Raw genomic sequence first — 25,110 nt, 5'->3', positions numbered from 1 at the left:
TACTGACATAATACGACCAGCCCCAAGTAGATACAGGATAACATTACGCCGAAGGCCCGGTCGGATGCAGACCCTCGGTTATATGCTTCTTTATTGTTATAAAGGTAATTTGCATACGGTTTTACATTGATTAATTTCAAGTTAAAGGATTAGTTTATTTTCCTCAAATCTTAACATCAAAAATATTTTTACGTATATTAATTTGCATAAATTATGAAACTGGGTCTTATTAGTCTATACCGCCTGCAGAGTGTCTCTTTGTGGTAAACATTTGTCCCAAGAAAGGAACATCTGTGCCAAGTGGAAATGCAAAATATCAATCGTAATAACCCCATTGTCAAGCCTGATTATTATACATAATCTACAAGGCCTATATATAAGGACCTACACAGGCCTATATAATTACACAACCCAGTTTGCTAATGATCTGTGAACTCAATCTGTGTCAAGACAATAGGCCTTATAATCCTAGGCCTATAGTGTATCGCCAAATCCATCACAGATAGGATCCTATATAGTGTAAAATAAAAATAACTGTCAAAGGTATGAAAAATGCAAACAAAGCAAACTGGATAATAAATTCTTAGAGAAAAAAAAAACACCTCATCTTCGTAATTTCCATTAGTGTTATTAAAATCACATGATTGGAGAGGCACGTATAGGTCTGCCATTAGGACCTATTTCAATTCAATTTCAATTCAATGTATTTTATCAACCTTCAACTGATTAAAACAAGGTAGGGCCTAACAATTATGAACACTGTTGATAATAACAATCGTGATATTGATACACTCATGTTTACATAACAATATAAGTGCATGAACGATAACCATGCATGGACACTGAGAAGCACATAGATGAGTCCATGGAATTAGTAGGCCCTTCTTACCAAAAGGTTACGAAAAATAAATGAATAAAAATCCTTCACAAATTCATTAATCGGATCTCTACCAAATTCAGTCATCTGTTCCTTGTATATCATTATCTACTTTCCCGGTTAAAGTTTCATCCAGTTCCGTTCACAACTTTTTGAGTTATTTTGCAAAGATACAAGAAAAAACAAACAAACAAACAAACAAACAAATGCCGAAAAAAACAACCTCCTTGATGATAGTAAATTATCCAAACAAAATGAGCAATCTGATCCATGCTGGATTATACATGAAGTCGATCTGTCTTCTGACAAGATAGTGTTATTACTAAATGATTATTTGAGCTTGTGACACAGGAGCACCTTCTAGAACCCGCGAGATGCACACAGTTCGTACGTGCGCAACCTCCGACCTTCGCTCTACCTGCTGTCAAGAGAAAACGTGTGCGCAAAAACGTACGCGCTCATCCGGGTACTCTATAGCTCTATTCCCATTTGAAACCCGTCAATTCACGAGATACCGGCGTAAATACAGACAAAATGGCGTCAACAAGTGATCAGTGTACGGCAGATGACTCTCTTTATCCAATTGCTGTGCTCATTGACGAGCTTAGGAACGAAGATGTTCAGGTAAAGTTGGACAAACTATATCTGATGCCAGAACAAATAGATTTTGGGTATTTCTCCAACACCGAAAGGAATTTATGTGCCTTGTAACTTCATGTGCGTGCTGTATAGGATCCACAACACTGTGCACAACACTGTGCACTCTGTGTGGCATTAGCAATCAGCGCGGTGCCGTGACAACACGGTGCTTACTGCTGTCACTGAGCGTATGTTTCTATGTATGTGATACTGAGTCTGCTGAGTGATTTACTGATGGAGAGATGATTTGATACATGCCCATGCAATAATGTCCATGACCCCAACGTTGGGTTCTAAATCTACACCTCTAACAACGTTAGAACATTGATTATCTAGATCTAGATTTCTAGAAGTGACTCCTTAGGATGAGCCGAGTGTGAGCAGAACACAAACAGTCTAACACTCCAGTAGAATTACCGGTCAGCATTGACCGAAAGATTGGTCTGTATCTTGTCGTCAGGGAATGTTCTGCAGAGACTGCGTCTGGCTTCACTAGGGGACCCCTCCGTATACAGACCGAAGTCAATGATTCCGGCTCCTGTGTGGAGCAGCTTATTGCAGTCGCGCACAGATCAAACGTTGCGATAAACCAAATTTCATTTTCAGACAGCTTTTTTACATTCAAACAAGTTTGACATGGCATGACACATTATGCAGCAATATTTGGGGTAAATTTCTCACATTGTGCAATCAAAATACAGTAACTACAGCACCTGTAGGTTATAACGCAGAAATTTTATCCATATCGCAACATCGCCGTTCGCTAGCTGTAACTGTGTAAGTTGCCATTTTGAATCTGTAGGTTGCGTGTTTCTACTTGCGAGGTTTCTACACACGTACTTGTTTTTTTAGTGAAAAAACATGTAGAAACTACTGTACCTCGCACGTGATTGGCTAACGGATTCATACTGTAGTATGTTTCTGCAGTTTGAACGTAACGACGCGATGGGCTAGTTGATGTGTGTTTTACGTTGAAAATTCTACCAAAATGTTGGATTATTCATTATTAATCTGGTGAGTGTAGTGCATTCTTGAAATGTTCATTTTGCTATACAAGCTTAAATTTGCTGACCTAGGTCCGTGAATTAGATGCAATCGAGAAGGGTGAGGTACCTCACCCAATTTTCCATAGAGACAGTGGTTAAGAACATCCACACAGCGATGGGTACTAATACAGTACCTTCCGTCTGTCTACGGAGGAGAACGATAACGTCAAAAATATAAAAGACTCCTCCGGACAGACGGATCTTTCTGTCTACGGTCAGTAGTAAACACATAATAATTTAGAATCTACATGATCTAGGACCCTAACACTAACGTAACAGTTATTACAGGATAAAATATGAATAGTATGGTTGGACCTACTATAGTCTCCACATCGACCGCCTAATCTTTATTTGCTTGATAAGAATATTTAACACTGAAATTCACGTAAAAACTTAACCTACGTGATTGAGAAAATCCAGCACTATCAAATGCCGTTCCCTTTTCAATTCGAAGTTTCAGTGCAAAAATATCGCCATCGAACTTGCGTGGCCTCGTTTCAGCTCCTCGCGATGCCGCTCCTTTTTAGATCGACCGCTGTTTTTCCATTGACAGTGCACACAAACCGAGTTGTATTGAGCACCGTGTTGTACGAAGCTTTTTAGAAAATGCATTGATATTACATTACGATTCGGTGAAAATATTCATTCGAAATTTTGTCCTTGATTAAAACCATTAATGAACAGTGAATTTTCGCGTTTTCCCACACATCCTCATCAATGGTCAAAGCCAATACATTTTTATGTGCTCTGTGCGCAGTGCAGTGCGTACTAAGCGTTCTGTGCGCCAAAACTATGTGGTCGGTTTTGAAAAGGGTGGTGGATATGTACACGTAGTAGAGCTACCATACATTGTAAGTTAAGGCCTAACGTTAACTGTTAGACCTATCGGTCAGTACAAATTGCTCTTGGCAAAAGAGTTTTGGTGCTAGTACAGTTTCGCACACTGCCTCACAGGATCAGGATGCCAACTTTAACTAAATTCCAGTTTTATGGTTTAGTCTGCAAGAATCTTCGGCGCTAGTGTACTGTACAGCTGTAGTGTAGGTCTACTTTATAATAGGCCTACCTCATACCTGTTTGTCAAATGATCTCCAATTTCCAAACATGCACAAACTTGCTCTAAATATCCAACATTCACAGCCTCGAATATTTGCATCTGAGTGAGATTCAAGTCCAGTACTTGCCGTAGAAAGCTCAACTTGGACAGTAACGTCAATAAAGAAATTTTTCACTGTTTCGACACTTTTACACTTGTTGGAATCCATGTCGATCGCAGCTATCTCACTCTGTGACAACTGCGTTGCACAGGAGCAGACAGTGCGGCACGGTGTGCAAAACAGTACCATACAAAGCATGTTCACAGCAACGAGTGCTGCTATTGATCTGAATGTAGCTATCTCACAGCGATAAGAGCAAGTTCTTCTATGGTATCTTTAAAAAGATCATACTCTTTTCTGCCTTTCTCAGCTCGTACTGAGTCGAGGTAGCGGTTAAGATTCAGTTGTGTTTGTTCATGGTGTGTGTGTGTGTGTGTGTGTGTGTGTATGCATGCGCATGCTTATGAGCGAGGGTGTGTGTGTGCGTGAAAGAAGATTTTGACAAGGGTGAAAGAATATAAAGCCTTAAAAAACAAAAGACTAGGAAATGTCACCAGCACGTTGAAGCCTTTGCAGTGGTGAACCATGACTGTAATGACTGCAAATCAGTAAAATTTAGAAGTTTTAAACTATTTTTGTTAGAGTTGTTTTAACTGAAGAAAAAAGCAGCAACAAAAGAAAAGCAAACGAAAATTGCATTGAATCTCATGGAACTGAGAAACGTGCAAACCAATCAGAAGCGACAATGCTCCCGAGGAATCCCACAGTGCATCTGTGACAGGACTCACACACACTCACACACTCACATACAATGTACACATCATCTGTTCCTGTGTAAAGTTCAATTTTGTGCAGAGGGTTCAAATTTGACCAAAATCTGGAACTTAACTTTAAAATTAACCATGGATTTAATGAAAATGATTCATGCTTTCTTATTCACATCACCTCCAAGTAAATTGTACACTATTAAGCTATCACTCATACTAATGACAAGTTATTTGATATATAGTTTTCAACCTATTAAGGATCAAAAGTGGGAATTTTTTTGTTTTTTGTATACACCTAATACAAGTACATGTACTGTAGATCAGTATGTACACTTATGTGTATCTCTGTCTATATTTGCAGTTTCATAGTAAATTATACAACGTAAGATTGTAGATTCTGTGTAAATATTCTGTATGTCAGAATGTGAATGTGTATGTACACTTTGTACCACTGGTATGGCATTGGTTCTGTACTGTACATTGATGTACATGTAATGTGTGTACCGTGGGGAGTTCCAATCGACCATCCAATTGCAGTATTAAGTGAAATGCTGTGTGAGCTTTTATTGATGCCTTCTGTTCTTATTTTATTTTTGTTCATTAATGTTTGTCTTTTTCAGAGGAGGCTAAACAGTATAAAGAAGTTGTCAACTATTGCATTAGCACTTGGTGTAGAGAGAAGCCGTGGAGAACTTATACCATTCCTCACTGGTGAGTTTGTGTTAATGAAGAGATTTTCTGTACATGTGTTTATTGTGAGATAGTATTGATTCTCTCTTTTTAATTAGTGACTCTCCTTATCATGTGAAAAAGGAAAGACAAATGATGAATAATATTACATTTAAAATATGCATCAATATGCAGCAATATGAAGTGATGGAGCTTGATGGTTATAGATGAGTTACAGTGTATGGATTTTATGAAGTTTCATTGCCACCACATGCTGTATGAGAAGATGTCTACTACAGTACAGCTTGTGATGTCACATGCGCAGAGCGGTACCTAAAGAAAATATGAAGGAGATTCAACATACAAGTACATCATATGTTTACTTTTCTTGCGTGATAACAGAGTACTTGCCTCTTTCAGAAGGCAGGAGAATTACATGGAATACTACCTTGTCAGTAAGGAGTGGAGGGAATGTGTTGTACTTTTACTACAGTGTAAAGTTGAGACTGCATAGCATGCCAATTACATTATTTTCTTTACACAGAATCATTTCTCCATCAACCAGTTTTTGATGTGATAGATTATTTTACTTATGGATGGACTCTGCATATTCTGTGGTGATGTGTGTGCTCATTACATAGATTGCATGTAGATTTTTGTATTGTACATATGTATGTACTAACATTTTATGTGTGGTAGAAAGTTAATGACAGCTGTATGGGTCTGTTTCTACATGTACATGCTTGTACAAAGTATACATTGTATGAATTGATTTTCAAGAACTCTTCTGTTCTGTGACACAGACCAATACTTATTTAGTAATCACTCCCTCATGTCAAATCTTTTCTCCATGAACAGATACTATTTATGACGAGGATGAAGTTCTTTTGGCACTTGCTGAGCAGTTGGGCACTTTTACTCCATTAGTTGGTGGCCAAGAACATGTACCTTGTTTATTGGTAAGTCAAGACAATGCATGTGATCACCAATGAATACAGACTTTAAAAAAAAAATCTATAGTCATAAAGATGAAATAATTGTATTTACATTGTACATACATGTTCAAAGTCCCTCACACTCCTAATGTGACATAACTCCACAACACAATGAAATGACATTAAGTACATGTATAAAGACCTACAATTAAAATTATGCTGTAGTACATACGATAATTTTTGTATTGTGATTTTTTTTGCTTTAGTATCACTTTTCACTACTAAACTTTAGCAGTCAGGATTTGTTAGACAGTGTCAAGAGTGATTAACATCATAATCCAGAACTCATACGTGTTGTGGTGGAATGACAAAAAGTATTGTCCAATACAAGGAAAGTTAACAGTTTTCCACCCTTGAGATGTGAAGTGTTACAGAAAAATAAATTTGAGATTAAAATACATTGTATATGTTATTGATTTTGATTTTGTGAGAATCAAGGTGTACAAGGTTCTCGCACACACACACACACACACACACAAAACTGAAACCTTGGTGAAATGTTTTGGCATAAACTGTACTTTGTTTATTTTAGATAAGATGTGAATGTTTTTACGTGGTGATACAATTGTAGGTGTAACTTTTTCTGTGACTGACAAATTTTCTGAACAACTTCCCCTTTGCTAGGCTCCTCTTGAGAGCCTAGCCACAGTTGAGGAAACGGTTGTGCGAGACAAAGCAGTGGAGAGCCTCCGGAAGCTGTCGGAGGAGCACTCCCAGGCAGATCTTGAAACACACTTTGTACCCATGGTGAAGCGCCTGGCGGCGGGTGACTGGTTCACGTCGCGGACATCCGCGTGCGGCCTCTTCAGCGTCTGCTACACCAGGTGTAATGCGACAATAAAGGGGGAATTACGAGCGTGAGTTTGTTTTTCGTCAAGTTTTTGTCTCTCCCACACAAACTGCATGTACCTCCTCTGTCATGTGGGATGTACAATTGTATGACCACTGCCTGTCCAAAGCAGTGCAATTTATTAAAGGCAATTCGTGTGACAGGTTGCATGCATAAGCTGGCTCCTACATGTACATCTGAAGAGACTTAATGTATTCATGGATATTTCACTTTGATGGGTTTATACCCCTTGAAAATGAGGGGGAAAAAGTACAACAATCTGCTCTGCCAGAATGTGGCATCGATTTGGTAATGGGGATTCTTCCATTGAACTGTACACAATCTGCACTAAATTTTCTTGGTTTTTGACCTGAAATCAGTTAAAATCAAATTTATGCTTTCTGGGACATTAAATTAGTGTAGTATTGTATTTAGCCTACCAACAATGACTTCAAGGGGGAAAATTGTTCCAGTTGCTACATCATCAAACAACACAATTCTATTAAATATTATTGCGTATATCAGTTGGCGTGTTGTGAGGTGACGACATTATCTAATTTTTTTTGTGTGTTCGGTGAAAATATGAAACATTCAATTTCACATTAAACTGAATATATGTAATGTATTAATCTGAATATCTATTTTTGATGAAACTTTCATCAACGCTTTTTGTCAGACGTTAATTCAATCATTGAGGTCAACATAAACACAATCTGGACTTATTGTAAGAAAAACTGTTTAAGAAAAAATTAAAAAGACTTAAAGGAAATGAACACGAGACAAAATGTGTGATCATTCCCATCCCAGGATGTTCAACTGTTTATGTGGCGATGATACCCCTATGGTAAGGAGAGCAGCAGCCAGCAAGCTGGGTGAATTTGCCAAGGTCGTGGAGCCTGAGTATATCAAGTCAGACCTCATTCCTATGTTCAACAGCTTGGCCAGTGATGAGCAGGTAATGATACATGGAGTGTAAGGCTAGCAAATACCAATACAGAGCTCACAATTACAACATTGTTATGATGTTTTATGGTGTTTTTTGACACAAACATACTGTCTCTCTTGGCAGTTTTAATCAGCATGTTTACTATGTGCGCTTTTATATTTTTTTAACCAATATGAGTTTTGTTGTTGTTTTTTTGTCTTCAGCAGCAGAAATACCATCAGGATCAAACAGCATAAAAAAAGAAAAACTTTTATTTTTGCTTCAATATAGTTTTATTCTTATCTGCAGGTATTGGCAGCCACCTTGCTCTTGTATGAAATAACTTTGTTGTCAGGAAAGTGGCATACTTTAGGTGCAAACTGTTTATCCTCAACAGCTGGTAGGACACTGGCCACCTGTTAGCCGTATACAGTGCACTCCTGTTATAACCAACACGGTTAGAACAAAATTCCGGTTACAACGAAGAAAATTTTCAGGCCGCAGAAATATCTGCGCCATGTTTATTATTGTTTCTTTGTTCGGTTATAACAAAATTTCGATATAACGAAAGAAAACTGCCGGTCCCGAGGACTTCGTTGTAACGAGAGTCCACTGTATGCTGTGTTTAGGTAGAGATCCATGCGTCTGCATGTTGAGGGAACTAAGAATGTGAATTTTCTGTATTAACTGCTACGTTCCGTACACTTGTATGCATTCATTATATGTGAGTGACGACAGTCTGGTGTCAAGCAGATAACTAGGCACGCTAGTATGGTTGAAATTTCACCAAGATAGAAAACCGAGTAGGATTGAATCCGTGCTTGTCACCTTTACAGTTCATAGCCAATGCATACTGCCTCCCCATGTTCACTCACAAAAAGTCATGTAACAAATTGAAAATATTGCCATGATTTGATTTTTTTTTCTTACCCAAATTTTTTGTCATTGCAGAGTGGGCAGGAGCTTGCTCTGACATTGCTATCTTATCATTTGCTGTATCACTTTGTACACATATTTAGTTGGAAATCTCATCAGGCCAAATCTTCGTCCTTATTCTCAAAATGGACACTTCTTGAGACTGTAGGGCTCTGAGGTCTGCCTCAGTGGTACTATTCTACTTTCAAAGGTCTCGGGACATTGCTTCTTTAACCCGTTGAGGACGAGTCCCAAGTATACTCGGGCAAATGTCTATGGGAAATGTGTGTTGTAGCAAAATCGGTCCATCCTCAAAGGGTTAAGGGAAACCTGCGATTGCTACCCAGAAACAAAAAGACAGCCCATTATTTTGGTGTGTTGGTTTTTACTTTGCTCCCTCCCTCTTCACTTCAAAGCAGGACTCAGTGAGACTGTTGGCCGTGGAGGCCTGTGTCAGCATCGCCTCCCTTCTCTCCAACGAGGACACCGAAAATCTCATCATGCCGACGATGCGATGCTGCGCAGAGGACAAATCCTGGCGGGTCCGCTACATGGTGGCAGACAAGTTCAACGAGGTGACAGCTTGTGCTTTAGTATACACCTAGTATACACCTAGTATACACCTAAAGTATACACCTTGTGCTTTAGTATATACCTAGTATACACCTAGTATACACCTTAAGTATACACCTTGTGCTTTAGTATACACCTACCTTCTGTAAAACCAGAAATTTTCATGTACATGAAAATTTCATGTATTTCGCAAGGAGCTTAAAATCATAAAAGTAAAATGGATGTGAAAGTGGTTTTTTTTTTTCTACATGATGCATTGAATGCCAGCAGTAGTTCATGAAAGTTTCATACAGCAAAAAAGGCCATCAACTCCCATTTGCGAGAGTTACATGCGGCAGATGCTTCTGGTTTTACAGTATGTTATGTATGTTGGATGGGGGTGGGACAGAAAGAAAATTACAATAATTTGCCATTGCGTGGCATACATGTGTATCCAACTAAACCATTGTGGTTGTTTTGTGATCACTTGAATGTTATCTCATTATCCGTACAGTTATGTGTATAATGAATATTACCTACACTTCCTTCATATTGTATAATTCCCACTGATTATTGAATTTTTGAAAGTTCCTTTCTGTCTTTATTTTACATAATTTTTAGTTCCTCTGACTATCCCCCCCCCCCCCCACACACACACACAGACATACAGTGTTAATGTTATTGTTATAGCAGTGCATTATTGATTTATAAATGCATTATGGGGTACGACTTTGACCTTTGCAATGATTTCCTCATGTGCTGCAATGCATTATTTTGTGGACCTCTATCATCCGACAGCTGCAAGATGCCGTGGGGCCGGAAATCACCAAGCAGGACCTGGTCCCGGCCTTCCAGAGCCTTCTGAAGGACTGCGAGGCCGAGGTGCGGGCCGCAGCTTCCCACAAAGTCAAGGCGTTCTGTGATAAGCTCTCTCCGGGCGCGAGGGAACAGATCATCATGACCAGCATACTCCCCTGTGTCAAGGTGAGAAGAACTGAAGGGCCACTCCTTGGTAGCAGGCAGGGAAATTAATATTGATGTTATCGCAGGTGGATGACACAAAATTCCCCATTCGAGTGCCTACTCTATGCCAACCCACATGTAATCACAGGATGCATGCCATGGCCATTGGGTGTTTATGTCCCCGTTTTATGCCTCCGCAATGAAGTGGCCAGAGGCATTATGTTTTCGGGTCGTCCGTCCGTCCGTCCGTCCGTCGTCCGTCCGTCCGTCCGTCCGTTTTGTTTTTGTCGATATCTCAAGAACCGTGTGGTGGTTTTACATCAAACTTGGTATGAGGGTGTATCCTTGGGGGATAATACTTTGTGTGGATTTTAGGGTCACAGGGTCAAAGGTCAAAGGTCACAGATTATTTTGTGAAAAAAATGAAATTTCAATGTTTTTCTCCATATCTCGCAAATGGTTCAAGGTATCTTCATGGAACTTAGTATATTGCTTGTACCGATGGGCAGTGATTATCTAGTGAAGTTGGGGGTCATGGGTCAAAGGTCAAGGTCAACTCCTCAAAATATCACTTCTTTCCTTATATTTATGCAATGCCTGAAGGTTTTTTTTTTCTTTTTAACTTGATGTATACATGTATTACCCAATATATATGCTGTAGGAAGTTTCTTGCCAAAGGTCAAAGGTCAGAAGGTCAAAGGTCAAGTAAAAGTGCTGAATTGCACTTTTTCCTCCATATCTCAAAGTAACTCAAGGTATCATCATGAAACTTACATATTTATGCATGTTCACCTAACAGCGATTCTCTTTGGAACTGTGAGGTCAAAGGTCAAAGGCCAGGTTTAGATAATGCTATTTCCCATTTGATACTAAAATTATACTTTTTCTCAATACCTTGAAAATTACTCAATGCATAAACTTATAAAAGGGTCAAAAGTCAAGTAAAAATCATCAGTTCCCAAATACCTGCATTCTGACATTTTAGTCATTCATCCAATTGAACTTAGTTCTAGGAAAGTGACATTCAGCACATTTGTGGCAAACCTGTCATTTTAATATTTTGCCAATTGTGTGAAACTGTCATCACACATTGTCAGGACATTGTACTATAGACCTATTAGGAGAACCATGCATTATGGCGGAGGCATATCAGTCGCCATAGCGATATATCTAGTTTCTAATGTGATGCATAAAGTATGCATGGACACCCTTGAGAACTTGACAAAACAGTCGGCAATACATTGATATGAAATTTATCGCGAATACAATGTTTTTGATGAGTATGCCCCATCTTATGATAATCTGATGATCCAATCATAGTTGTTGCTGTAATTTGCAATCCTTTTTTTGCCCCCTGGACATGGAGCGAGTCAGTGCATTACAATAGACTATTAGCTGAAAGTTCATTCACCAGGCAGTATCTCTACTGGTTAGACTTTCCTTGCTTCAGGTGAAAGGGTCATCCAGCTAGGATTAGATTGATATATCATTTTTTTTTTCTTAAAACATAGGCATTCCCAGCAGAATGGAGCATTTTGATGTCATTTAGGTTTTCATCACGTTTGCACACGTATGAGTCTGCTTGAAGAGGAAAGATGCTCTAGCACCTTGACAATGTGTAGTTAGTTCGTAATAGACATTAAACATCTGTAATGTTATTGTGCATTTGCATGCATTCTTCTGAGCTTCTGGATTCCAACAGTATCGTGGCAGGTCAAGTTATGAACTTATGATTGAGATGTTCTTGCTACATTTGTTCCAACAGGACTGGTTTCAGATGCTAACCAACATGTGAAGAGCGCCCTCGCGTCTGTCATCATGGGTCTATCACCAATTCTCGGCAAAGACAAGTAAGACAACTGAAGTACATGTACTAATGAACCGAGAACACCACTAGAATATAACAGTTGAAGAAATTAATATAAACTTTCATGCTCGTGCCTAAATGGAATTTAGTTTCTCATAGTCAGGTGTTTTGGGCATTTCAGAGAGGTGTTGATAACTTGGCACTGTACTTTGAGCATTATATTAGATGCAGTTTTAACCCTAAAAAGACTGGGCTATTTTGGTAGCTCGAAAGACTGGGGGGGGGCCTCAAGGGCCCCCCAAGATCTCGGCCGTGGATCGCGCGATCGCCGCGGAACTTTGCACAATGGTAGTGTGCGATGTAATCTACAAGATCGTGTTTTTAAATTTTCCTAATAGACTTCTGTTATTTTATTTTGATTAATTATGATAATTTATGCAAGAAATCAGCATCTTTCATCTAAATCAGTAAATAAAGCTCCAAAAGTGCTCATTTTTGTATAATTAATCTTTGTGGCATTCTTAGCAAATGTACTTGAAAAAAAATTCGGTATCAAAATTAATTTCTTATTTATTTTCTTGTTTCATGAATTTCTTTTGTATTTCTTTGTTTTTTTCGACCTTTTGTTTCTGTTGTTTTTTGTAACAAAATTTGTCACAGAAACTTTTTGAAGCATAATACTCCTAAAACAAACTAATTTTAGCCATTGAGAGTAAAAATAAGCATATTTATATGAACTATGTGAAAAAACTCAATTTGCATTGACTTTGTACACAAAATCACATTTTTTAGCCATTTTTGGCCTCACGTGCATGTACAAAAAGTCATGTAACTTCAGAACCGTACCCCCAGGCGTCACAAATTTGGTGTCAGAATGTGCGGGAAACTCAAAAGAAAAAAGTCATGGAGCATCGCGGCGAGAGCATTGCGTGTTGCAGAGTAATCGTGCGAAATGTCAAGGGGTGGGGGGGGGCTCCGAGGCCCCCCCCCCCAAGAGCAGTTCGGGTTAATGTTATAGATTCTTGATGCTGGTGGTATTACTGCTATTGAGCGGTTTCATCAATATTACACATATAGAGAATACAAACATCTACAACCTATGTGTGACCCAACCAACCAAAAGTTGCCAAACATGGTTCCTTAGTAAAGGACAGATTCTAAAAAAGCAGATTCTGAGCTTTGAAATTATGTCTAACTCAATATGAATGGGCTTTCCTTTCCTTTTGTAATGATGGACAGAAAGTACACTCATTGGAAAAGTGTTTATTGAGAAAAGAAGCTTTGAAGTTTAGATTCTATTCAAGTGCTTAATCTCACCAAGCTGTGCTCTATACAGGGAACAGGACAAAAAAAAAAATAATAATAATAATAAAAAAGGATGTAAATCACCATAACAACCACAATAAAGGGATTATCAGATTGCATTGAAATTTTGCACACCCGAGAAATACATTCGATTCATGACTGATATTACCTTTCAAAGCAGTATCATCTTCTATAAAGTTATTAGAATTGAAAGTGAAGTGTTAAAGGGTTTGAGAAAAATGAAAAGGGGCCTGTAAGATATACCTTATCACACTCTTCTACAGCACCATGTTCTAAAAAAACCTGCAAAAATCACCATTTTCCATTTGTTCCCTGTTCCGAAACTTTATAACTTTGTCGAAGAGTTGCTCTCATAGAAAGAATAGGAAAGTAAAGATTGTCTAGGTTGCCCATTTCACCTATTTTGAGTGCGAACGTGAAATTGATTCATGCAACTTTTTGTTGGTTTTGTGATGCACGGTCACATATCGTCGCTGGGGTGACAAGACCTTGTATCTGCATTTTTTGGTGAAAATGACTTTTTTGGATTAAAGGTCATATGATGGGTTAAGTGATGTCCTGTCCAAATCCCAACTGTCTTGCTCCAAAAATGAAGCCACCATGGCATGTCAAAGGAAAGGCTTTCCCATTTGCTCCAGTGCTTTGGCCGCCATGTTTTTTGGCTCTCCTGAACATTTGACATTTTGTAGATACGAGGTCTTGCCGCCCCAGCGACAATATAGTGGTGGTATTTCACATGCGACAACATAGATAGGTATTTAAAAATACTTAGTCATAGTATGGTTTTGAGTTTTACTATTGTTTATGCCAAGCCTCTGTGACCTTTAATAGCGTAATGACCCTAAACATTACTCAGATTATTTTGCACACCAGTATACATACGGGTACATGTGCCAGGTTTGCAACAGAGCATATTACTCCCATCAAAAAATACAGTCAAAACAAACTTGAAATTTGATTTTATTTTTTTTGTATCAATACACTAGAGTATTCAGATGTACAATCAACAGAATGAATACAAGTAGATCTGTAACAATCTGGCAAGCCTATTTCACTTTTCCTTTTTCTTTGTTTAACTCCAAATCTCACTGCAGACTGTAGTCATGCTGACACATTTCAAGCCACACATGCAACAAATGCCCCCCCCCCCCCCCCAAAAAAAACAAAAACAAAAAGAAAAGAAAAGAAGAAGAAAATCAACTTGTTGGACTGACTGAAATTGACGTACAAATACTGCTAGATTTTAGGATGTGACTTTATTCCGAAAATCAAGCGTAACTCCCTGGATAGCACATAAAGGATGTTTTACATTCCTAAAATAGTTAACACATAAAACATAAAGAAATGAAGGTACAGGATATATGCCAGTAAAGTTTTACCATGATTCACAAAACATCACTATTAAAAGCTAGAAAATGTGAAAATATCTCATTTAGAAGTGACTCTTTAAGGACAAGTCCACCTTCATAGACACGTGGATTGAGTGAATGCAGAAATATTAGTAGAACACATCAGTGAAAGTTTGAGGAAAATCGGACAATCTGTTCAAAAGTTATTCATATTCAAAGTTTCTGCGCAGTCACTGCTGGATGAAAAGACTACTATAGTGCATGTTGTCACATGCGTAGAACACACACAAAAAAGGAAAATGTGAAGAATTCCACTAAATTTCATATTTTGAAAAAAAGTACACATTACCTTGACTTGTTACTGTCATATGTTATGGATTATATTATTCCCCCTGCCTTTAGAAAGAGGCAAGTCAAGAGCTCTTTACTATGCGAGAAAAATGAAAATAATGTTGAATTTTCTTTATATTTTCTTTATGCCATTCTACGCATATGACATCACAAGCTGTAGTAGTCTTCTCATACAGCAGTGGCAGCTCTGAAACTTCAAAAATTCATAACTTTCACTGATGTGTTTTACTAATATTGCTGCAATCACTTGCCGGTAATCCGCACGTATATGAAAGTGGACTTGTCCTTCAAGGGAGTACTAGTCACAGCTGTGGAAAACCAAAACATCGATGAGTTTCAGTAGTATTTATATTAGCCTACAAATGACTTCATGAAACACCACTGTCAAGTCGCATGTTAGCTATATGTGACTTTGGCAAGTTATGAACCAACGTTTCTGCAGTTACTCAAGGCTCTTCATGAAGCAGAGCCTAGAAAAGCCATGAGATCTTTCAGTTGTAAAGATGGAGGGGGAAGTAGTTGGGAAGAAAGAAAACCCAAGTTGAAACAAATACCTCCTCATCCATCCCCAACTACTGTAAAACATGGTATTTTCGTGGCATGACATTTTCGCGAATTGGAGCTGACGGCCTTATTCGCTGCATGAAATTTTCGCAAGTCGCCTCTAACATTCAATGCGTATAGTGTTGACAAGAACTTTCATGTGCATTTTGATTTCGCAAATCTTGGCTCTCACGAAATTCGCGAAATTGAAATGCGCGTGAACATTCCTCGTTTTTACAGTACCTCTTGTCTCTACCCCCAGCACCATCCAGCACCTCCTGCCCCTCTTCCTGGCCCAGCTGAAGGACGAGTGCCCCGAGGTAAGGCTGAACATCATCAGCAACCTGGACTGCGTCAACGAGGTCATCGGTATCCAGCAGCTCTCCCAGTCCCTCCTCCCCGCCATCGTCGAGCTCGCTGAGGACAACAAATGGCGGGTGCGCCTGGCCATCATCGAGTACATGCCCCTGCTCGCCGGCCAGCTGGTAAGTCAAATTGCAACAGGCCAGAGCAGCGTTTTGGCCCCACGTGGGCAGGCTGGGCAGACCACTTGCTGTCAGCGTGGAGTATGTTTTTTGGGGGAATTAGGTATTTTTGTGCAATGTAATAACAGTGGTACCTCAACATAGTAAGGTAAGGTATAGTGTGATACTTCATAGAACATGGTAGATTTGACAGTCCAATTCCTTTCGTTACTTTCTTGTCGTTATGCTGGAAATAATGAGATACCCGATACAATGAGGAAATGTCTGGTCCCAAGCAGCTTGGTTTGACACTTCCTTTAAACCAATGTTGCAAAAATACAAAATAAAAAATAGCACAATGTTTAGATAATTTGTTTACTCTGTTTTAATAACATTGAATCAAACTACTGCTGTTAGATCTAACAGATGACAGATTTGGCCATCAGATTTTAATAATTTCATCAAACATAAAGTCATGTCCATTGATCTTTGGTGAAATTTCAGATGTGAATGAATTTAGAGTTAACTCATCTTGATATTACTGCCTGTGCATGCGAACTCCTGTAATATCAAACACGTTTATATTAAACAAAATTTTAGTTGCAATGTAGTCAAAATTCAGACAGCAACATTGTCCACTCTGTGTGTTTTTATTGTTTATTTGGTCGGTCATAAAGAAATTTCGATATAACAAAAGAAAACTGCCAGACCCGAGGACTTCCCTGTAATGGGAGTGCACTGTATCTTGCGAGAACTTTCTCACGTTCATTCAAGCCAACGATAATAATAGTAGCAACCACATATACGCCAGTAAGATGGATATGAAGATAATGTTATTGTCATCCAATGTATCTCATAGACACATTCCTCATAAGTCTAAATTTGACATGAAGTTTGACATAAAATCAAAGTGCATCCTTCTTTTGTGTCAACAGTAATCTAGCAATTTGGATTTTATTGATGTATTTGAGGTTCCATCAATGTAGTTGATGAATTAAGTGAAAAGAAAAAATGTGTGTATATGTATTTTTGTCATAATGATTACATTTTGCACAAGACAATGTCTAGCACATCAGCAGCCGAAGTATGCATGCATACATGTGTAGTTTCGACCATCTTCGGTACTTTATGAAAACATGAGAAAATTGAACTTTCCAAGATTTTCGAATCTCAACTCTGAGTGTGGGTTGGTAAAAGTTCCCCAATTCTCTTTGTCTGATTTTGCTGAACTTCTCAAAGTTGATTTCATCATTACACTTGTGATGTCACTTGTTATTTCTCACGTACAGGGTGTGGAGTTCTTTGATGAAAAGCTAAACTTGCTCTGCATGCAGTGGCTTGTAGACAATGGTGAGTGAAATACTCTGATTTGCCGAAGTTCAGGTGGGGGGGGGGGGGGGGTGGAGTTGTTATCGAGAAGACCCTATTTCCACTTTTGTTTTATACTTTATTCCTTTCTCTTTACAAGTGAGGTGAAATAAACAGTCAGATGAACAGATGTGCCAAAATGACAAAAAAGAACAAATGTATGATATTCAGTTGATATGTGTTGTAGCAGAATGGTTCAGTACTGAAAATAGAAGTGTGGAAGAAGCATGGAAATTATGTGGCAAAAGCAGTAGGACCAAACAAGGAAAATAATTGTTTTTATTTGCTTTTTTCTTCTTTTTTTTTGGCATAGATTTTGAGTGTATGACCATTGGCATTTGCCTGATGTAAGGAAGACTTTAAACTACCTCCTGAAATGAATGATGAAATAAGGTGATAGAAGAGTGATTCAAGGCACAGAACAAAAATAGATAAATGAATAAATGAATGAATGGATGGATTGATTGATGGGTTAGTAAATGATTATATGAATGAAATCATGAAGGAATGAATAAATACATAGATAAATAGATAAATACAGGTACCCATCTAGAGATAAAAGGGAAGGGCACAAATGGCAAAGTGAATTTATGATATTCTGAATTCATTTGCAAAGTGTCATCACTTTTACATAGGTGTGTGCATTGTACTAATGTGGAGAGAATCCCCGAACCTCCCCCCCCCCCCCCAAACACACACACACACATATTGATATATACGTGTAAGCCAGAATACCTAATCAACCTAGGTGAACATATGGTGTGAGGGTATTGACAGGTGTCTGTACATACTTTGATGTTCCTGACATGTTTTCAGATTACTTTAGAAAAAGCTGGTTTGGTTTGTGCACTTTGATACTTTTGGATGGTACTATGGGTAGTGAAAGTCCACTTGAAGCCAACTTTTTTTTTTCCTGTCTTCTTTTTATGATGTATTTTTTTCCTTCTTCTTCTTCTTAATCTTAAATGTTATTATAGAGAGAGTAAAATGCAAACAATTTAAATTTTGTTTATGTTGTTTCTGTCCTATTTTTCCAATTTTCCAGTGTTTGCAATCAGAGAGGCAGCAACAAACAACCTGAAGAAGTTGGTAGAGAAGTTTGGGGCATCATGGGCAAAGGTAAACACAGTTTTTGCTTCTGTGATGATGTAGGCAAAAAGAAAAAAAAAAAAAAAGAAGCTCTTTCTTCCTTTTTCTATTGTGGAAAATTGGCAGACAAAATAAGCTGTTAAAAAAAAAAAAAAAAAAAAAAAAAACTAGAAAGGGAAATTGAAAGAAGGCATAGAAATATGGTATGTGAGAAATCTTTGAAAAACCCATGAATTACATCTCGTTCGTATTTGTATGAACCCTAATTTTTAGTCTCATTGCTGCCAGATGAAGTGCAGTTCTAGGGAAACAAAGTTTATAGTTGTTTAAAACATAATCTCGCAATGTGTTCATATGTCTATATTTGCTTTGAGTGATGATTGCTGCAGGAGAAAATTCCATTACACACTGGTATAGATAAAGTAGATATGGTCCATGGCATCATTCTTATAATGGACTTCTCATGATACTGTCATTTCTCCAAAAAAACCTCAAAGTGAGATATAAAAAGCTACACTGTACACTCAAATATACCTTCTACTGTAGTGAATGATTATGCAGTACCAGCTGCTTGCTATAAGGATTAGAACCAGTACTGCTATCAAGCGGAAGCTCAGTGGTCTAGGGGAGATGACGCCTGTCCAGTGATCAGGAGGTCATACATGTAGGTTTGAATCCTGCTTGAAAACGTATGCCCATGATTTCTTTTATCATGGATGGCTACGACTAAAACACTGATCAATTCAGTGCTTACTTTCATCATTGTACTAAAAATTTACCTGCATTTGAATGACTTCATTGCAGAGGACCGTAATTCCGCGCATTTTGGAGATGTCTCGAGACCAGAACTACCTACACCGCATGACTTGCCTCTTCTGCATCAACGTCCTGATCGACGTCGTCGAGTCTGAAGTACTGAGCAAGGACATGCTCCCCATTGTCACCGCACTGGCCACCGATGCCGTGGCCAATGTCCGCTTCAACGTGGCCAAGACCCTACAGAAACTTGGGCCAAAGGTTGATCAAAGGTATGCAGTCTTTGTATTGCAGGAGAATGTTCCTCTTTGTCCTGCTCTGCTTTCATTTGAAGTAACTGCTGCTACTGCAGATAAAGTTTTGTTTTAATACTCATTTTTTTTTATTTCTTGGTCTAGATATGGCATTATGATAGAGCTGGCAGGTCTTCCATAGTTCAGACTCCACGATTGCGAATTTAACCACTCGCGAAATCGTCGGGAAGTTCCGATTTGCAAAAATTTAGACTTGCTAAATATATGGCGTATACAGTAGTTTGCTGTGTTTGTACATATGTTTGTCATTTGAGTGGATTGTTCATCCTTGCAATTGAATTGCATGGTTTAATGATTCCCACACCCTGTTTAAAGGAATTGTCGAGTATAAGTCTGTATTTCCCCCTTTCATTTTCATCATTTTCTAGTCTCTGCGTGGCCCACGTCAAGCCTGTGCTCGAGAAGCTGAGTGGCGATGGTGATGTTGACGTCAAGTTCTATGCTGAAGAGGCAATGGCAGGTAAGACTTTTCAAACATTCTCTGCCAAATGGTGCAGTGGAACCTCAGTGTAGCGAGGTTGCATGCAGCAATTGCACATAAATATGCATATGAGTATGCAAACTTTATCCTTTGTTTATTGTTTAACAATGTGTTGCGATATAGACAGCATACCTTAAATGGAAACTGTACAAAAATACCAAGAATTCTGCGAACTTCCTCAGTTTTTGATTACTTGACTTGAAATGTGGCACATGTGACTGCTATAGTATGCAAATTTGCAGTCTTTATTTTTCGTTGGAGGTTACTGTCAGAGAATGTGTTACCATTAGCAAGAGTATATTTTATATGAAAATCATCCAAAAAATAATTTGGATTCAGCAATTCCCTAATTTTTTGGCAATTGGCTTAAAATTTGGTACATGTGACTGCTAATGTACGTAGATTTGCAAATTTCATCTTTTGTCTTTGTCAAACATGTTGCCATGGTAACAGCATATTTTGAATGAAAATCGTAAAATCGGTTTATCAAAAAAATATGATTCTAGGTTACTTCCTCAGCTTTTCAACATTTGACCTGAAATTTGACACATGTGACCACTATGATTTGTAGTTATGCAAACTTCATCTTTTGTTTATGTCAAACATTTTGTTGCCATGACAACATTCTTTTGTTTAATGAAAATCATAGAAATTACCAGTATGTCCATCCAAATCACTCAGTTTTTGAGTATTTGACTTAGAGATATGGCTCATGTGACTGCATGACGTCATTAGCTCACTCATTCTACTATTCGTAAGGACTGGTAAAGAAATGTTTAAACAAAATTTACATTTCAAAATTATTTTATTTTTGTCTTATCTGATTTTTGTTGTTTTTGAAACATTTTTTAGGGTATTTTTTAAATCTTATTCTGTTGTAGTTTCTTTATTTTGGAGATGGATTTCCACTTTGACATTTTTATGCAGTAGTTGGTGAACACATGTTAAAAGAATTTCCAGGAAAGATCAGAAATGGGTGAAGGTACAAGTGATCAGCTTTAATATTAGTCACCCAGATTACTCATTGATGTGAGAAAGGAACATTATCTTTATTTGCTCTGTAACTCAGAAGGAAATGCGCAGGATGCTTTGTCAAAAAGGTGTGCTGTAGACATATAAGGAGTTGTGTGACATCATAACTTCTTATCTTGTTCCCGACACTTTATCTGGATACTGAGTTCTGGATCTAAAGCAGAATGGGGAAGTTTGTAGGTTTCATGACAAATTCACTAACTGCAGTTGTAAGATGTTTTGGTTTCTAAACCAACTAGAGCTGCCTTGCGGAGGGATGTGTTCAGTGAGCACTTTCTACCAGCTTTAGACAATTCTATAACTGATGAGAAAAAGTCATTGCACACTTTTATTTTTTTTTTCTCCATCGGCTGATGCAAATTAGAATCAAGCGCAACAGGGATCCAATTTGAAATTGATTTTTTTATATACCAGGGCCCCATTTCATAAAAAGTTGATATGATCGCAGCTCTTGCTGGGATGGCAATTGTCATGATAACGACAAGAATCCAGCTTCCTGATTGGCTGTTGCTATTGGAAGTTCCCATTCCAGCAAGAGTTGCTATCCTAACATCTTTTTTGAGATGGGGACCTGAACTACATGTACTGTAAAACCAGAAATTTTTGCTCGCATGAAACCTCAAATTTTGCGAGGAGCCAAGATTCTTGAAAATGATATTCACACAAAAGTTCTTATGTAACAAAACCAAATTCTTAGGTCAGCAAGTTGTGGCAGTTTCATGTAATCAACAGCAAAACATTTCTTTATTCGAATGTTTTCCGCATGAAACGAATGTTTGTAGTATATGTGAATTTCGATGTCTGTATGTCTACTTTTTTGTTCTCTCACTCACAGCACTGTCTATAAAATAGAAGTGCAAACCCATCAGAGAGAGTGGTGATCTACCCTTCCTCTGCTTTACCACAACGCATTCTCTCTTCATTCTCCCAATGCACACAGCCTGCTTCTAAAGAAGGAAGAAAGGATGGCCCACCTGTCTTCTATTCTACAGTGGTAAAATAATACACACAAAAAGGAGAAAAATAACAGTGTAAGAATGATAATCATAAAGTAAATAATACTGGTTAAAGAATTGGCTAGAATGCAAAAAGTACACCAAACTGAAGTGAGTTGATTTACTCTGACAAATTTTGATGTTCATGGTTTCTTAAGTGTTGGTTTTGAAAGCCATGTATTGGTATGCTGATGCTACAAACGAGAGATGTTCAGCACTGTGCTGATCAGCAGCATTTTATGTAACAGTATTGTATAAGCAATTTGATCTCATTTCCACTACTGGACGCATTTCATGTCAGATTCAAAACAGCTTAATATCTTGGATGCTGTAGTCACATATCCTTTCATGTGTTTTTTGTCATCAATGTTAGAGGGACTTGTATGCAGCTACATGCCGAATTATATTCAAGTCAAGAGTGCAAAGTAACTCTCTCAGTGATACTGTATGATGCCATTTGTAGCCATTGACGAGTCCATACTTATACAGTGTGAAGAGATCTTGATGGATGTTTATATTTAGTACTTTTTTCTTTTTTTTCGCGAGTCTTGAGCTTGTGTACACTGTCACATGGCATCATATTTCTCGTACAGATATATTTTCGTATGGCACTTCTTTGCACCAAGTGTTCTCCAAGTTTGGCAAGAATCGGTTTTGCCACTAGGGAATTGTGTAGAAGTGGCATGCTGTGTGCATTTTAAGATGTAATTAAGAAGCAGTGTGCTCTGTAAAGAGTAGAAACAAACCTACAGAGATGAATGAAGAAGAGAAGAAAATGTTCGACCCTATGTCACAAGATCTCACTAAACTATTATAGATAGATTGACTGAGGATGGAACACGGCATGAATGCTCGGAGAGATTTAACTGACAATAGATAACCAGTCAGAAGAAAGTCAAAGTTGGAAAAGATGAAGAATCGGTTTACGAGTAGATGTCTCGAGAATAGTGCATGCTGTTGGTGTTGATGAATTGCACGCAGTAATGTGATATGCACTCATGCAAAGTACCTCAAACCTGTCTTAGCGGCCACCTGCTTGTAGCGGCTACCTGCTGTATGTTAAGCCACTACATTTTCACTGGAGATGAATTATGTGTGTAAGGGGCAGCTAGGCCAATTATATACATGTAGGCAATACTTACCTGTTTACAGCCACCACAGTGACCAGATTTAGCCTCATCTGCTAGCACACCAAATTTTTTTTTTCTTCTTTTATTTTTTTTTTTCTTCCCAGCCAGCTACATTATTAGCTGAACATAAAACCAAAACAAAATGATGCACACTGTTGTTGGTTTTGTTTTCACTCATTAATGTCTTGAGATATGACAGTTTATCAAGCAGCATGGTTTGACGATTTGCATCCATGTGTGTATGAGAGACTTGTGACTGACATCACAGATATAATGTGATAAAATCAGATTGCCCACATGCCTGTATATCGTGGCCACGTGTCTTCAACTGCATATTACACATAGTCAGTAGTCCTTTAGAGTACTATACACTAGTTTGCAAAGGAACTGTCACTGTGTCAGTTAGCATAGAATGCATGCTACTGTGGGTGGGGGGGGGGGGGGGATTTGGGTTGTTGTGGAAGGAGACACAATAAGCCTTGTCAGTGCAGTTTGTGATGTAGGATTCGCTCTACCTTTGAAATAAAGTTAGACTTAGGGCTGGAGAGGTCTTGTTTTTTGATTGAATGTTAAAAAGTTATGCAGCAAAATATCATCTCACTAGCAATGATCTTAAACTGTTTGAGGAGTGTGATCATTTACACAAACTTAGTTTTGAGTACTTTGAGTGTTTTTTTTTTTTTGGGGGGGGGTTATTGATGATTATACATTTTTCATCTTTGTTTCCATGTTTGTTTGTTGTTGTTTTTTTCTTGTCTTTTTTTTGTGTGTGTGTATATAACTTATTTTCTGTCCGGAGGACTGGAAGGATGTGGACAAAACAATTTGAGCAATTACTGTGAAGTAGAACATAGAAGCTTATCAATTTAGATATCATTAGCTATCAGTAGGGTAGAAACAGAGGCCGATTTGAACGTAAAAGCACCTGGGGGAGGGGGAGGGGGAGGGGAGGGGATGGCAGGGGGTCCCATCTTGCAGCTTCATTCTATATTTCCCCAATGACTGCAAAAAGACAACAACCTGACAGACACCTGGTGTTCAACTCTGTCCTGTAATGAAAGTGGTATTATCAGAAGCAACATCACATCAGTTTGGGTAAGTCAAGTATGGACCTTTGCTAGAAATTATCGAAGAATAGCTGCAACTTTGTTATAAGAGGTGGTGTGTGGAGACAGCCATGGAGAAACATGTTTTTATTTTAATCAAGACCCCTCAGAAGTATAAAGATTACTGGAGTATTTCAGTTCAATATCAAATACCACACTTGATTGTTGAACAGGGGAAGGTTGTGTATCTCTCCCTTTAATAGCAGGAGAGTGGTATTATCACACTATGGCTATCCATGCTGAATATAGCAATCCCTCAGTTGGTCTTTTATGCCACTGCTTTTCCTTCCTTAGGGTGATGACACCTTTAAAGTGTTGTTACTAAAGGCATTGGGATGACCACCAATGTAGCATTTGTAGTAAGAGTTGGTTGGCATCCCTGAAATGGTAAATGGCATTAGGACTTGCGTAGGTGCATCCAGTGAGTATGTTGCATTAAATGTGAAAAACAAAAACAACTTAACAAACCAACAAAACACAAACTTCTAGTCTGCATTTATATTTGCATGGCACGTTATACATAAGTTACAGTGGATTATGGGAGTAGCCAAATGAAGGCTCCATGATGGCGTGGTTGTTCAAGCATGAAGAAGAAAAATACTGTATGTAAAATTATTAGTACTACAGGTTCAGAGCAAATGAAGGAAGTCAACAGGAAACGAAAGACTGTAATTGAAGTGCCGTGTCTGATGAATGTTACAGTAGGAAAATCACGTATGTGGCGT

At 38.3% G+C, this 25,110-nt stretch overlaps 1 protein-coding gene across 1 annotated transcript; it reads left to right on the top strand.

The window, feature by feature from the left end:
* Positions 1 to 1,380: 1,380 nt before the first annotated feature.
* On the top strand, positions 1,381 to 23,160 carry LOC139728630 (serine/threonine-protein phosphatase 2A 65 kDa regulatory subunit A beta isoform-like). Its single transcript, XM_071639603.1, has 14 exons — positions 1,381 to 1,501; positions 5,047 to 5,137; positions 5,954 to 6,054; positions 6,715 to 6,947; positions 7,727 to 7,874; positions 9,176 to 9,334; positions 10,110 to 10,287; positions 12,013 to 12,124; positions 15,913 to 16,135; positions 17,404 to 17,464; positions 18,528 to 18,601; positions 19,376 to 19,599; positions 20,010 to 20,101; positions 21,990 to 23,160. The coding sequence occupies exons 1-14, from the start codon at positions 1,412 to 1,414 to the stop codon at positions 22,004 to 22,006; spliced, it is 1,803 nt and encodes a 600-aa protein (XP_071495704.1). The 5' UTR covers positions 1,381 to 1,411; the 3' UTR covers positions 22,007 to 23,160.
* The last annotated feature ends 1,950 nt before the right edge of the window (positions 23,161 to 25,110 follow it).

The sequence above is a fragment of the Diadema antillarum genome, unplaced genomic scaffold (assembly GCF_040938485.1).
Source record: "Diadema antillarum isolate AM-2024a unplaced genomic scaffold, OU_Dant_1.0 scf00000001, whole genome shotgun sequence".
NCBI lineage: Eukaryota > Metazoa > Echinodermata > Echinoidea > Diadematoida > Diadematidae > Diadema > Diadema antillarum.
The sequence above is the reverse complement of the archived record's forward strand: the minus strand, read 5'-3'. Positions and strand labels throughout refer to the sequence as shown.

Bases quoted from the DNA above. Each gene is read 5' to 3' on its own strand.
- LOC139728630 (XM_071639603.1), top strand. From the start codon at position 1,412: ATGGCGTCAACAAGTGATCAGTGTACGGCAGATGACTCTCTTTATCCA. The intron at 6,055-6,714 runs GTAAGTCAAGAC...CCCCTTTGCTAG, and splicing joins AACATGTACCTTGTTTATTG to GCTCCTCTTGAGAGCCTAGC. The intron at 16,136-17,403 runs GTAAGTCAAATT...TCTCACGTACAG, and splicing joins CCCTGCTCGCCGGCCAGCTG to GGTGTGGAGTTCTTTGATGA.